Genomic DNA, 15266 nt, shown 5'->3' on the forward strand with positions numbered 1-15266 from the left:
GTTTTGAAGGAGTCAAGGGATTTTCATGTCTTAATGACTGTTGGTAGGGCGTTAAGGGGTTAGGGGAGGGGCTGATAGTGTGATGTCACTATTATATAATAATATTACTGTTTATTTCATTGGCCCGTTTGACTGTCAAGGGTTCAGCCTCCAGGAAGAAACCCTAAATACAAAGTTAATACACCATTGCACATAAAAACGACTCCAGGGTGTCTAATGAAGTACTGTCACCTCATAGACACATGAAAAACTGTGGTTACTACGAGTCGAGTCACTGCCAGCTGAGCTTACGTCAATAAGGAATCTCAGGAAATGTGTTGACAGCTGGGCGTGACGTATATTAGCAGCGACATTGCTTTCATACCCTTGTAGTTTCAAGGCTTTTGCGGCCACATTAATTCCATTTTCTCCAGAAACTGGCTGTATCAAATATGAATGGACATCATTAACGACGCACAGCCACCCCCCTGACAGAAAGGCCGGGATGATCGGTTTATTTTTCAAACTCAGTTCAGTTAGTGAACTGAGTGGTGCAACTACCCCCCCCCCCCCCCCCCTCTCTCATTAGCAGGCAGCAGTGCAGCACTATCTCTCTCTCTCTCTGTTTCTGGCACAACAGCGCCACTTTTGGTACTCATTGGTACTCGTGCTCATAGTGACATAGTGGTCACATAGTTAGGTGAACACGGACATTGCTGTTCCTTGGAGTGGTTGCACCACTCAAAAATACATGAACCTGTGTACTGGCGCCCTCTACTGAAAGTGACGTCAGACTTCGGCGCTCTATGGAAAGTTTGGAAAAATGCTTTGGACAAAAACCTCTTAACTTCATTGGACCCTCAAACTGCCTGCTAAAGCAACTAACTCCACCGCTCCCCCTCTCATGCAAGGAATTGACAATATATAAAGTCACAACACCAACATTGAGGCAGTATTGCTTTGATTTAAAAATATATGGTTTTCAGAATTTCCTGAAAAATGTTCCCGAAAAATGAACATTTTGGAGTTAGTTGGTTTCTTCGCGACAGCAGAGATACACTGAAAAAGACTGCAAGGTTGAAACGAAAAAAACTAAAGTTGTCCTTTAACCCATTTTGGGTGAGAACCCCTTTTGGTGTTAGCATTATGTTATGCTTTAGCTATTGAAAAATAGCAGATCTACAAGCTCATAGCGCGCCACCGAGTGGCGCGCTACGAGCTTGTAGGTCTGCTATTTTTGAAAAATCGAAGAACGACTGACATAGAAACATAGCTTTTTCAGAAAACTGTCAGGATGTAGAAGACATTTTTAGAATCTGATTGAGGTTGAAACGTGGTATATTGCTGCTGTGCTGTGAATAAAACTGGAGCATTTGAAAGTGAGATTCGAGCCCCTCAGGCTCCTCCCCCATCTTGTTTTTCACACTATAACTAATACAACTCCACACTGCGTGAAAAGAGGGATTAACGGGCAATTATGGGCACTAGATTTGCCCATAAACCTCAAGTTTAGGGGGCATATACGCAGTAATAATATACAGGGGTGATTGGTACAATACAGGAGTTTACCGGAGTTTGTTGGTAAATTTACCGGGTGTTTCCTGGAATATACTCAACCATATTCCATGCTACAGTATTTGCGCAGTGCCAGTAACGTGGAGGTGGTCTCCCTGCTCGTCTCTTACTATAGACATTTATATCATGTAATGAGGTACAGTATAGGACCAATACTGGCTGACAAGATGTATTGCATGAAGCTCAAAGCGCAACATCTCCCAGCATGCCCCCAAACCGGCTTTCGTTCTTAGATCAGCATTAGAAATGAGTTGATGCAGAGAAGAGAGAGTACACGTGTTTTTGAGAGAGCTGGGCTGAAGAGAGACATCAAGAGATAAGAGAGGGAAGAGGAGGACAGTGGTTACCGCTGTGCAGCAAACTGGGTCATAGTGAAGAAGTGTTATAAATAATGGAGAGGAACTCGTTCCTGGTAGATGCTGAACTCCCACGCATTTCATCTCTACGCGCTTTTATCATCCACCTCAACCCGTCACGTTACATTATAGACCCCATTAGATGTGATTTAATCAACCCTATAGGGGAACGCTATAGCATTGTAGCAACTAATATATCAAATAATGTAGAATCATATTTTTTTTTAAAAGGAAACCGAATAAAGAGAGCAAGATTCAAGAATAAGGCCCGGACGGTTAGCTCAACCTAGGCTGCCAAGCCGGCCTCGACTCCCGAGCCCGGCGGCCTTTGCCGCGTGTCACTCCCCATCTCTCTCCCCCTTTCCTGTCTAATTACTGTACCCTATCAATAAAGGGAAAAAGGCCAAAGATGTACAATTAGTCATACTACTACAGCACAGAGGCTCAACAATGCCAGCGAAAATAACAGTGGCGGGTGTCGTCTCTCAGGGTGGTGCAATTAACAAGACAATTAACAAGACAATTAAGACAATTAGCAAGACAACTATTTCACAATCTCTGATGCTATACAGGATAGAGTGTCTGGAACTACACCCCCTGAAAGCCAAGACAGGATAAGCTGTCATCTGTTAGTCATTTCTGTTCACGAAAATACAAGCAAGCTATATATACAGTTCAACTAATTTGATTAACAAACAGTAGGACTTAATGTCTGTGACTGCAAAGACGAAACGGAAGTAGGGGGGGGAAGCGTGACATCAGCTTTACTCCAGGCTTATTTTCAGAGCTTCAGAGATTGCACACAGGCTGTATGAGTCAACAGTCTGGCTCCAGAAACCATAGGGGCGGTGCAGCTGCATGTTCCTGCCCACCACTGTGGAGAGACTGCTGTTTGGATCCAGTGTTGATTTCGTCGACTAAAACTAAGACGAAAAATGTTCGTCGACTACCTTTTTCCACTGACGAAAACTAAATGGAAACTAAATCAAAACTAAGCTATGATGGCTAAGACTAAGACTAAATACACTGACAATTTCGTCAACAAATAAAAACTAGACTAAAATGTTAGGAAGGGACTAGTGGACAAGAGATCCAGTATAAGTCATTTTACAATTAGTTCTATTAGATCTACAAGCTCACAATGCGTCGCACTGCGACGCGTTGTGGGCTTGTAGATTGGCTATTTTCAGCAGTTTCATTACAACGGCATCGAGGCCCGCCAAAATACATTTTGTTCGACTAAATAGTCGACTAAAATCTTATGATATTTAGTCGACTAAAATTAGACTAACACTAAAACATTCCAGGTGACTAAAATGTGACTGAAACTAAATGAAAACTATTGAAGAGACTATGACTAAAACTAAAATCAAAATTTGCTGGCAAAAACAACACTGTTTGTATCCTACCCTGCTGCCTCTGGCTTTGCTGGGAACTCCCAACAAACTCAATGGGCCCTATAGAGCGTCAAATCTCCTTGAGGGGGAGTCAACATATGTGTCACGTGGTAGCTATTCTTGTTGGCTAGTCTGGTTTGTTTACATTGAGCGACTATCCGGTGTGCTTGTATACGTTATTTTTTTAAACTGACCTCACAATGGTGCAGACTTGCTCAGTAAATAAGTGCCACAGCAGGTCACGTCGAGGGAATGAGCCAGAAAACAGAATTCGATTTTCAGCTTTCCAGCATGGAGACGGCATCAAGGAACCCAGATTGACGAGTTTACAAAAAGACGTAGAATGGCTTGGATCTCGGCTGCACGGTGCAGAGACATAACGTTCAACAAAGTATCTAAGCACAGCCGTGTTTGTTCACGACATTTTCCTTGTAAGGTATTTGGGCCCGACGTTCTTTCTATCCATCCTGGTGTTGGTTCACTATGTTGTCGCCAAGAACAAGCTCAATATTTACAAAAACATACCACCGTCACTCTATTCTGAGTGATGTGGGCTAGAGTTTAAAGCCAACAAGAATGGCGCCGCCCCCCTCTTGGTGACGTACATGTTTTTACACCCTATATGCACACAGATTAAAGCTCCTTGCAGACTGGATCCTTTTTTTCCCCCGGAAACCCGACCGAAAAACGCTGCTAAAAATCTGAAAAAACGCAGTAGTGTGCAGGGAACTTAGCTCGTCCTACTTCCCGGCCCCTTCCCTATACTTCCTTCCCAGGTGTTACCGATGATACTAATTAAGGCCCTGTTCCATTTAGTGTACAGTGGTGGTTCTCAAACGTTTTAATTTCATTAAGGAACCCCATAACTCTGAGAGTGTACAAATGGAACCAAATGTACCCGTAACACAGACCTGTACAGGGCTCATTTGGAACCCACTCAAGGACAATTTGAGACCCACTGGTGTAGAAGAGTGTTTCCAACATGCACAATAACCCCGACTCTGTTCGACCAGAGTGGAACAACCACTATACCCGTTCTGAGCTTGTAGATCAGTAGCCTCGGAAGTAGATCAGCTATTTTTTGCTATATTTGAATTGAAATCCTGAATTATTTGTTGCTTTTAAAAAAAAATCGGAATCCTGAAACTTAACCTTTGTATTGAATTTCAAATGCATTCAGTTAGTTATGTTAACATTGGACATGGAAAAAAGACAATAACATTTGAATAGGCTACTACTATTAAAGCGGGTCATGCTTTTGTAACAGCTGAAATCAATGACATCTCAGTATTCTGATAATAAACCTGCGGGCCGCATTAAGTGAAGGTTGGGGGCCGCATGTGGCCCCCGGGCCGCCAGTTGCCCATGGGTGCACTACACCGTCCGCAGACCAAACGGTAGGGGTTGAGCAGGGACAGGGACTACTAAACATATGGGGGAGAATTGGCAACGTCTGAATTGGGGAGAAAAATGTATCAGAGCCACGGTGTGAGGCAGCAGCCAATTAGCAATCATAATCAGCAGGAAGGCAAATACTGGGCTCAGGTATAAGCCAAGTTTAATTTATTTTTTGTTGCTGGAACACTCCATCATCGCAGTTCCTGTTTACACTGCGCATGTGCCAACCTGCCGCAGGAGACCGTGCCACGCCCCCCCGTGAGAGTATTCCTTCTTTATTGTTCCTATAGTTCATCACAAAGTGTTCCTCGCACCGCAACACTTGGTCAACTGATAAAGTACTGCATACTAAAAGAGGACACTTCAAGGTGGCCTTCAAGGTGTACTATTCACTCCATGCAGTGGCCAAATGGTCCATGTAAATCACTTCCTATTCGATATGGATAGACCGCAGATTATGAAATACAACATTTGTCAAAAGAACATAAATTGCTATAGCGGACCTACTAGGAAATATGCCTCTGCGAGACCCTGTAAATTACAAACATTGAGGCAACAAGGACAGATAGAGGGGAGAGAGAGCGGGCGAGAGTGCGCGCGTGCGCACGTGCGTGCGAAAGATATAAAGGATAAACGAATAATGAATTGCATTTTTAATGAATTGCATTTTTATAGCGCTTTTCCAAGTGCTCAACACGCTTTACAATGGTTCATTCATTCATACATTTGGGAGGTGAAGCGGCGAACAGTCGACGCCAGCGTCCTCACTTCCCACATTCACACACCAAAGGTGGCAAAGCTCACACCGACCAACACATTGTAGGCAATGTAGGGTTCAGTGTCTTGCCCAAGGACACTTCGACATGTGGACAGGAGGAGGAGCCGGGATTCGAACCGCCGACCCAGAGATCATTGGACGACCTGCTCTACCTCCTGAGCCACAGCTCAATGTTTCGGTGAATCAGTGTAACATGGCTGTACACAACAGAGAGAGAGAGAGAGAGAGAGAGTTTCACACACACACACACACACACACACAGACACACGTGCGCACTAACAAGAACAGAGGCGAGAAGGAGGGAGGCTAGAAGGGAGGAGGACATCCCTCAGTAATTAGCTCCTGGGGGCTCTGAAGACACCAGGGAGACCAAACACACAACACCACGAACAGGCAGTGAGAAAAGACATCGTTTTGGGGAGGGGGAGCTGTAGAGAGAGAGAGAGAGAGAGAGAGAGAGAGAGAGAGAGAGAGAGGGGACAGGAGAGGGGAAGGGCGGGGGATGTGTGGGGGGGTCGAGACAGAGAGAAAGCAAAGAGAGAGAACACAGGGAATGATCTCATGCTTGGCAGGCGATCAAGGCTGATTGTGCGTCTCTCTTTACTCTGCTCTGATTGAGCCCTTGGGGGGGAGGAAGGCAGGGGAGATGGCCAGGAAAAACAGTGAAACCGATAAATAATATGGAGCGATACAAAAGGGGGAGAGAGAGAGAGAGAGAGAATTAGTTATTAGTTATTTTAACTCTGAAAGTGTCAAAGTACCCCTGGGCGTCCGCGACGCATAGCCAGGGGGTCCGCGAAATAATTCAGATTTCTTCTTTTCTTCAAAAATGTTTTTTTTTGCCAGTGAATTATGGTATGTGTGATATGTGAGCTTACCATAATCACAGTAATCCTTAATCATATTCCATCATTCAATGACCTTTGGATAGAAATGAAACTCCATGCAGTCACTTTCAGTTAGAGTGCTGCAGAGGCTGAGTGTCTGTGACTGTGACCAGCTGATGGTCGTTGACGCTTAATTGATGCATCAAGGAAGTCAATTATGTTTCTGCACTGTCAAATAGGTCTACATCTATTCTAAGATAACATCTGAAATAAATAAATGTTGTGAAAATGTGTTGTGACTGTGATTGAAAAGTTTTAATACAAATAGTTCCAATGGCATCTAAATGTAAGGTTGCAAATATGCTTATCGGTGTCTTTTCCAGGGGGTACCTGGAAAAAATTCTTACCCCCAAGCTGGGGGTACCTGGGCCAAAAAGGTTTGGGAACCCCTGTTCTCTAGAGGACCCTTTTCTGAGTTAAATGAACACTCCAGATGTGTGTGATTGCCGTGCATGGAAACAGCATGGCGGTTGAGTGTTTCAAGACAAAAAACGTCCGTCGACTACCTTTTTTCACTGACGAAAACTAGATGGAAACTAAATGAAAACTAAGCTATGATGACTAAAACTAAGACTAAATATATTGACAATTTCGACAACTATAACTAAAATGTTATAGGAAGGGACAAGTGGAGAAGAGATCCAGTATAAGTCATTTTACACTTGGTTGCATGCTGAAAATAGCAGATCTACAAGCTCACACATAGCCGATCTACAGACTTGTGAGCTTGTAGATCGGCTCTTTTCAGCAAGCGTAAAATCAGTCATTACGACGGCATCAAGGCCCACCAAAATAAATGTTAGTCGACTAAATCAACTGTAGATTTAGTCGGTTAAAATCGTATGATGTTGAGTCGACTAAAATCGTATGATGTTGAGTCGACTAAAACTAGACCAACACTAAAACATTCCAGGTGACCAAAATGTGACTAAAACTAAATGAAAACTACTCACCGCTAAACCCCTTATCTCTAAACTTCTTTGCCTTTTTTTTTTCCTATTTTGCAAAACATTTTTGAATAGTTCAAATGGCCAGTCTACAAGCTCACAACGTGTCAATGTAGATTGGCTAGTTGAACTATTCAAAAATGTTTTTCAAAATAGTAAAAAAAAAGGCAAAGAAGTTTAGGGATAAGGGGTTTAGCGGTGACGGAAATGGAGCCCATATATATGACTAAAACTAAAATCAAACTTTGCTGTCAAAATCAGCACTGGCTGCTGTGTGGATTTTTGCAAACCTCCCTATACAGTATGTGATCCCAGCCCACCACACAGGCTCTACACTGGGCCTGCCAGGGCACCACACAGGCTCTACACTGGGCCTGCCAGGGCACCACACAGGCTCTACACTGGGCCTGCCAGGGCACCACACAGGCTCTACACTGGGCCTGCCAGGGCACCACACAGGCTCTACACTGGGCCTGCCAGGGCACCACACAGGCTCTACACTGGGCCTGCCAGGGCATATGCTCATTTCCCAATGCGTCTCTCTAGCTGCCATGCACGCGTCTGGAAGGCCAGGCCAGCTGCATATGGCCTGGGAGAGCTACATCTCTCTTCCCTGCTTTAATTAAAATGGCCTTTAAGCTGTTCCTGTTAAAGCATCTCTGACAGAGCACGCACGCACGCACGCACGCACGCACACACGCACGCACGCACGCACGCACACACGCACACACACGCACACTTTCTCTCTCTCCCTCCCTCACTCTCTCTGTCTCTTCCTTTCTTTGTATAAACTTAAGGGCCGTGATTTGCTGTTCCAAACGACTTCGAATATAGGTCTTTTCCACTACAGACGATGACAGGACGTTTAATACTGAGCAGTAACTGGAATACGGCAAACGGTCGTTGGGTGAAATATATAGAAGGCAGCAGCTGCTCCAAGTGACTGACAACTAGGTGAATATTAAACAATGGCAGTTTGGGAGCTAATAGACTTAAATACGGCGTGGGCAGTATTATGCGTGTCTTAAGTACCAGGTCTTATGACTTAACTTAAGACCTGGAGGCGTGGTCAATGCTGTTTGGCCACTCAGAATAGCCAAATGGCATTGATCACGCCTCCAGGTCTTAAGTTAAGTAATAAGACCTGGTACTTAAGACACGCATAATACTGCCCTGAATCTTTAATATATATATTTTATTTTCATAAATGAATGGCCTATTTTATACGCAACTCGACAGTGTCACAGAGAAGTATCGCAAATAGACTAGATCTACAAGTTCACAAAGCATCGCAATGCAACACCTACAGTACAGTATAGAGCGTCGCAGTCCCGCCCCCTTTCATGACGACGCCAGGCCCAGGAAATAATTCCAAAGGCATTTTCCCCATAGACATTTCAAAAAGTATTTATTTAAAGACCTTATAAGCGTCATACGAAGCCAACTCGAGTTGTGACAAATCATGACAACAAAACACAATATTTTGGACCAAACAAATAATTACAAAAAAAAAAAGTGCAGTTTTTTTCTTCTTTCTAATTATTTGTTCGGCCCAAACAATTGTGTTTGTTGTCATGATTTGTCACAACTCGAGTTGGCTTTGTCCGCACAGCGTAAACGTCTTTAAATAAATACTTTTTGAAAAGTCTATGAGAAAAATGAACGGGGAATTCTTTTCCGGGTCTCTCGAGGGGGGGGGGGGGGGGGGACTGCGACGCTCTATAATGACAGGTTGAAAGTGTTTTAAGCCCAATACATGCTCCTTCCAACCTCCAAACTTTGATCCTCTGACAATGCAAGATGAGGAACCGAATGGACCCTAGCTGGTCTGTACATTTCAGATGCTTTCAGGGGTTGAGACCTCCAGGTCCAGTCAGTCAGTCAGTCAGACAGACAGACAGTCATGACTGACCGGTGATGATCAGACAGCATTCTGGGAAATGTAGTAGTCCCATCCCCCCAGCTTGTTTCCACTGTAACACATGCTGTTAACTGGATTAGGAATCCTGAATTTGAAGTTACATAATCAGTCAGCCAGCGAGATATATCCCTATTCCCTACCTCCGTATTCTCTCCTGCACCCAAATAGCAGACCTATAAACTCTACAGAGGCTTGTAGATTATAGTGTGACACCTGCAACGCAACAAAGTACGACAGAGCTTTATACTCAGATGCCGGTTCCCCCGCTGTGTCTGTCCACACTCCACACACAATCCACGCGCACGCACGGACGCGCATGCATGCACGCACACACGCACGCACGCACGCACGCACGCACGCACGCACGCACGCACGCACGCACGCACGCGCACACACTGGGAAATGTCATACAGTATGGCAGTAGATGTCAAGCGTGCGCATAAATCTAACGTGTCACCTGTTTAATTGAAAATGGAGCTGATTAGATGGGGCTTCCTGAGGCTATATAGGTGAAGTCACATTCACTCCTTGTCGCATCTCTTCGTCCTTTATCTTTCCATCTCTCTCTCTCTCTCTCCCTCTCTCTCTCCGCACCACATTCCTATACCAGAGGCATGTGTTCATTATCTGTGGCAACAGTTACACAATCTGCAGTCCATTTTTTTTTTTACACTTTCAGCGTTATGTTAACACTCTGCATTGATCTATGATATCCATGACATAAATCCTTATCTCTGTTTCACAAAAAGCAACATATAAAACCTTCCTCCTGCACTAGGAGAGGCCTCAAATGAGAGGACAATGGGATGTGGTGCTTTTCTACCATGCTATATATAGAGCTACAGCACAAGCTTAGTTATTGGCGCATGTGATTAACACCGCGAGCGGCATAAACGGAGTTCTCCGTCCTATCAAATAGTAACGCCCAGCGCTCGATCAGGACGGAGATTAATAAGACGGAGATTTATTGATATCAAAACCGATCCCAATCGCTCTCGGGAGCGTCTGTTGCGCAATATTTGATGTCATTTCCGGTTGGGACGTCATCGAAAATGTTCCCCCCCCCATTTTAGCGGATGAGACCGAAAATCTTAAAACGTGAATAACTCTTGATCTAAATCATTCCGTCCAATTCTAAGCAAAGATTATGTTTTAGAAGGCCCATCGTGGTCCCGTCGCTAGTCGCGTTAGAATTAATCATACCTCCCGTTGTTGTCGATCGCCTCGGGAGTGTTTGGGCTACATCAAGCTACTTCAGCTACATCCAGGATAGCGCCTAGTGCGCCGTTGCTGTAAATCGCTGGGCGCTCTGATTTAATGGTCCTAAATACCCCCGGGCGTTCGTGGTGCTAATCTTTAAAAGGGATTGTGACATAAAAAAAAGTTTTTGTAATTTGTATTATTTTATTTAGGTTTTCTGAGCTCAATTGCACCCCAAAAAAACCTGAACTTTAAACATTCAGTAGATTTTCTGTGGTCTGGGGTTTTCTGGCTCAAACAAGTGCTCTGATTTTCCTGTGGACTGTGAGGTAAGAGTCCACAAATCCCATATATGACTTGCCAGCAGATGTCACTGTTGAGGCCTGTTTGTCACACAGAGAAAACGCCAGAACACAGAAACACATTCAAATGTTCAAAGTTCAGGTGGTGTGGGTGAAATTGAGGTAATAAAACCTAAAAGAAAGACAAAAAAAAAGAAAATGAATGTCACGAAACCTTTAAGAAATGTAGGACTGAGACCAGATTCTACAAAATGTCTTTTAAATCAAACCCTATGTTTCTATATCAGTGGTGCTCAAACTATTTCCCCCCAAAAATTCCCAAATAATTATATGTAATTGGCCACCGACCCCCATCTGAAAATATGTTGTTCCAGGGACCAGAAGCAAAGATTTGAGTTAATAACGTTCACTGTGAAAGAAAGATTTGAGAGAAAGAGCAGCATTACTGTTACACTGTGCGTTAAATAAACGAGATACAAAGAAGCCTTCTGCACTGCTCCAAAAACCCAGGAATAATAACTAAGGCACAAAATAACGGAAAAGAACATCTGAAGAGCTCTTGAATAGAGCAGGGATTAAAGGCTTTCGAGGAGCCATGTCGACTCTTTGAAGTGGGATATTATTAAAAGAAACAACAAGAACAACGAAATGTGTTAATGAGGGCGTTATAATTGAACCCTACAAGTTCTCTCTTTCTCTCTGTCTCTCTCTCTCTCTCTGTTTCTCTCTCAAACACACTCAAACGCACACACACGCGCACACACGCGTACGCACACGAGGCACGGAAAGTATTACTGGACAAGGTACACCTAATCGTGCAAACAGTTACGATGACACTCACATGTTGTCTTATTACTATCTTTGTGGGGGCATTCAGAACAAATATTTCAACCTGAAACTATTTCTTTTGGGGGAGGGAAATCAAAATGATGCTTTTCTTCCTTCATTTGGCTGGTGTTGTTACCATCGTCGTGGCCCTCACAAATATAGTCGACTAGTTGTTTAACTACCTATTATGTTTTTTTTTTGGAAATAAATATTTGTACATTTAAAAACTGTCTACATTGGTGACTATAACTATTAATCTACCTGATCTTGAGGCCTACAAAATCAGGAAATCAGGAAATAAATAACCCCCCCCTCCTTTTTTTCTTTCTTATCAACTAGTCAACCAACAAGGTCGACTAGTGGATTTACTAGTCGACTAGTTGCTTAATGCCCTAGCGCGCACACACGCACGTGCACACACACACACACACACACACACACACACACACACACACACACACACACACACACACACACACACACACACACACACACACACACACACACACACACACACACACACACACACACACACACACGCCCACACGGCTGATTGAAGAAAGTGTATATATATATATATATCTTACTGAGCTGTAGAGATTTCCCTCTCCGTTCATGCCGATATAGGTGGCACTCTTCACTCCTTGGATGGCCACCACTCTCAGACCAACGGGGATAAGATTAAACAGAGCTGCACGCAGACGGAGAGAGAGAGACAGAACACATGGATTAGCCCACTGGTTCCCACACTTTTTCATGTCAAGGACCCCTAAATTGAAGATGTTTACGGCTCTAGCGATAGTGATTCTCAACCCGTTTAATTTCAAGGACGCCCAGTTTGACATGCATTAGTCTACGGACCCCCCATTTATTGGGATTTCTATCTCTGGGACCCCCAATTTATATTGTGAAATCAATGTTAATTTAACTCTGAGAGCGTACAAATGGAACCAAATGGACCCGTTAGGGTCCATTTGGTTCCATTTGTACACTCTCAGAGTTACAGACCCATAAGGGTCCATTTGGTTCCAAACTATCGTTTAGCTGGGGACCCCCTGGAACTCCCTCAGGTACCCCTGGGGGTCCCCAGACCCCACTTTGGGAACTACTGCCTATACAGCAAAATAAAATATCACGACTGGAACTGTGTGTGCCCACAAAACAGCAGCTGTTTCCTAAAACAATTAACACAACGTGTCAATTAAATCAGTTTGCATGTCAGGTACCACCAAAGTGACACTCATTACATTAGCCCTCGGACCCCCATTAGAAAAGTTAGGCCAGGGACCCCCATAAGAGAAGAGTTTTCACAGCTCTAGCAGTGATTTTCCACTATTTTCATCAAAAACTTTAGTAGGGAAACAGCAACGTTTCGGCCTATGCGGCCTTCATCAGGCTATCTTTATCTTTATCATAAAGACAGCCTGATGAAGGCCGAAACGTTGCTGTCTCCCTATTAAAGTTCTTTCACTGCATTTGAAGACAGTGTTTGTTCTTTTTCATTGTCGGGCACCTTACCCTCTCCTACGCACCTGTCGCCTGTAGGTGTGCAAAAGCCTTGCCTTTTATAGTTTGACCACTTCAAATGCTCTAATCTTAAAATAAGCTAAAGTAGCCTATTCTACAAGCTCTCATTGAGAGCTTGTAGAATAGGCTACTTTGGCTTATTCGCTTATGCTTAAATAGAAGAAATGCTGGCATCTCCAGAATCCAAACTAGAAAAAGTGCCCTTCTGGGCACAGGTCTCCACCAGGAGGATAGGAGTGTGTGTGTGTGTGTGTGTGATGTTTGGCAAAATGTTTAGGAGCAATATAAACGTGTGTGTGTGTGTGTGTGTGTGTGTGTGTGTGTGTGTGTGTGTGTGTGTGTGTGTGTGTGTGTGTCATGTGTGTGTGTGTGTGTGTGTGTATGTGTGTGTGTGTGTGTGTGTGTGTGTGTGTGTGTGTGTGACGCGGCTTGGCCTGTTGTAGCGCCACCATGAGGCTGATTTGAAAACTGTCAAGTGGCATTTCTTCCAAAGCCTAGTGGGAATATGCATGCACAGTTTCACCACAATCGGACGCTGCGTTGAGTAGTTGTGGCGATTTGTACAAAACGGGTACAAAGCGGGCTACTCCTGAAAAGTTTAGAAGCCAATCGTAGCCAATGAGGGTGGATTATGAGAAATCGAATAAACCCGTCTTGATCACATGACTATGAAGAGCATGTGTACCGATTTGCGTGAAACTTGGATAAAATCTGAAGTTGTAATATTAGAAAATGTGTTTTACATATTCCAGGCAAAGATTCCAGGCAAAGGTTTTTCCTTGGCCTCTAGATTAGATTAGATTAGATTCAATGTATTGTCACTGCACATAGTATACAAATACTTTGACAATGAAATTAATAGTGGCGTCCAGCCAGAGTGCAATACAGTAATGCAGTAATGGAAATAAATATACTTGTTGATGAATGTACAGAATGTACAGTATGTACAGTAGTATATAATAAATAGAAAAATAATAAAAATAAGCAATGAAGTATAATTAAGAAGTATGCATATATACACACCCACCCACACAAGCCATAAGATGCTACTGTATGTATGGTGTGAGCATGAGAGTTCAGATGGGTAGGAGGAAGGGGGTATCATTGTTCAGTGTCATTGAGGAGGGGCAGAGTTCAGGAGTTGGCATACAAAGTTATCCACAGATCCGTGCAGTTAGAGGTAAAAACACTTTTCAGCCAGTTATAGCGCCACCATGAGGCTGAGTTGAAAATGTTCATGTGGCATTTCTTCCTCGGCCTAGTGGGAATGTGCGTGCACAATTTCACGGAAATCACACAATGTGTTCATGATTTGCAGCATTTTTTTTAAAACTGAGCACTCCTGCGAACTTTGGAAGCCAATCTTAGCCAATCAGGATAGAGTCTGAGAAATCTGAAAGACGCGTTTCGTTGAATGGCTCTAGAGAGACTGTGTACCAATTTGCCTGATGTTTGGACAAAATCTGTAGGTGTACTGTCCAAAAACTTGTTTTGCACAAAGCGGCCTCCTGGTGGCGCTATAACAGGCCGTTCTGGAAATTCTGGGGCAGAGGTTCATCATTGGCATCCAGGGAGTGTGTGTGCAAAATTTGGCATGGACCGGGTTAACGGTGCCGGAGATTAGCTGTTCACAGACGGAAGGACGGACGGACGGACGGACGGACGGACACACGGACACACGGACGGAGTGCAAAACATACTCTCTCCCCATGCCTTCGGCCTGGTGGAGACAATGACTGAAATCAGTTGTGGGGGACATTAATTAATCCATAAGAAAAGAAAAAAAAAACAGAAAGAAAGAGGAGAGGGAATTTAAAAACCGTATATGCACTCACTGGCCTCTCTCGCTTAGCTAAGCTTTAGTTTGGTTCTTTTGCAGGCCGTAGCATTGTGTGAGCCTGTACTGATGCACTACTTTCGACACGGGACCAGTATTGATTTTGTTTTGGTCCGTCGACTACCTTTTTTTCCACTGACGAAAGCTAAATGGAAACTAAATGAAAACTAAGCTATGATGACCCAAACTAAAAATATATTGACAATTTCATGAACAAATCAAAACTAGACTAAAATGTTAGGAAGGGACTAGTGGACAAGAGATCCAGTATAAGTAATAGACACAAGTAATTTTACGCTTGGTTGCATGACGAAAATAGCAGATCTGCAAGATT

General features: G+C 43.7%; 1 protein-coding gene across 2 annotated transcripts in view; it reads right to left on the reverse strand.

The window, feature by feature from the left end:
* Positions 1-15266, reverse strand: part of fgf12a (fibroblast growth factor 12a) — a gene marked incomplete at both ends in the record, with an annotated part of 63774 nt that overhangs the window by 14926 nt on the left and 33582 nt on the right. For both annotated transcript variants that reach the window (XM_079530178.1, XM_079530179.1), the window contains one exon: positions 12156-12259. In XM_079530178.1, coding sequence (XP_079386304.1) covers positions 12156-12259 — 104 coding nt within the window. The remainder of the gene's footprint in view (positions 1-12155; positions 12260-15266) is intronic.

This window comes from Electrona antarctica (genome assembly GCF_951216825.1).
Source record: "Electrona antarctica genome assembly, chromosome: 19".
Taxonomy (NCBI): Eukaryota; Metazoa; Chordata; class Actinopteri; order Myctophiformes; family Myctophidae; genus Electrona; species Electrona antarctica.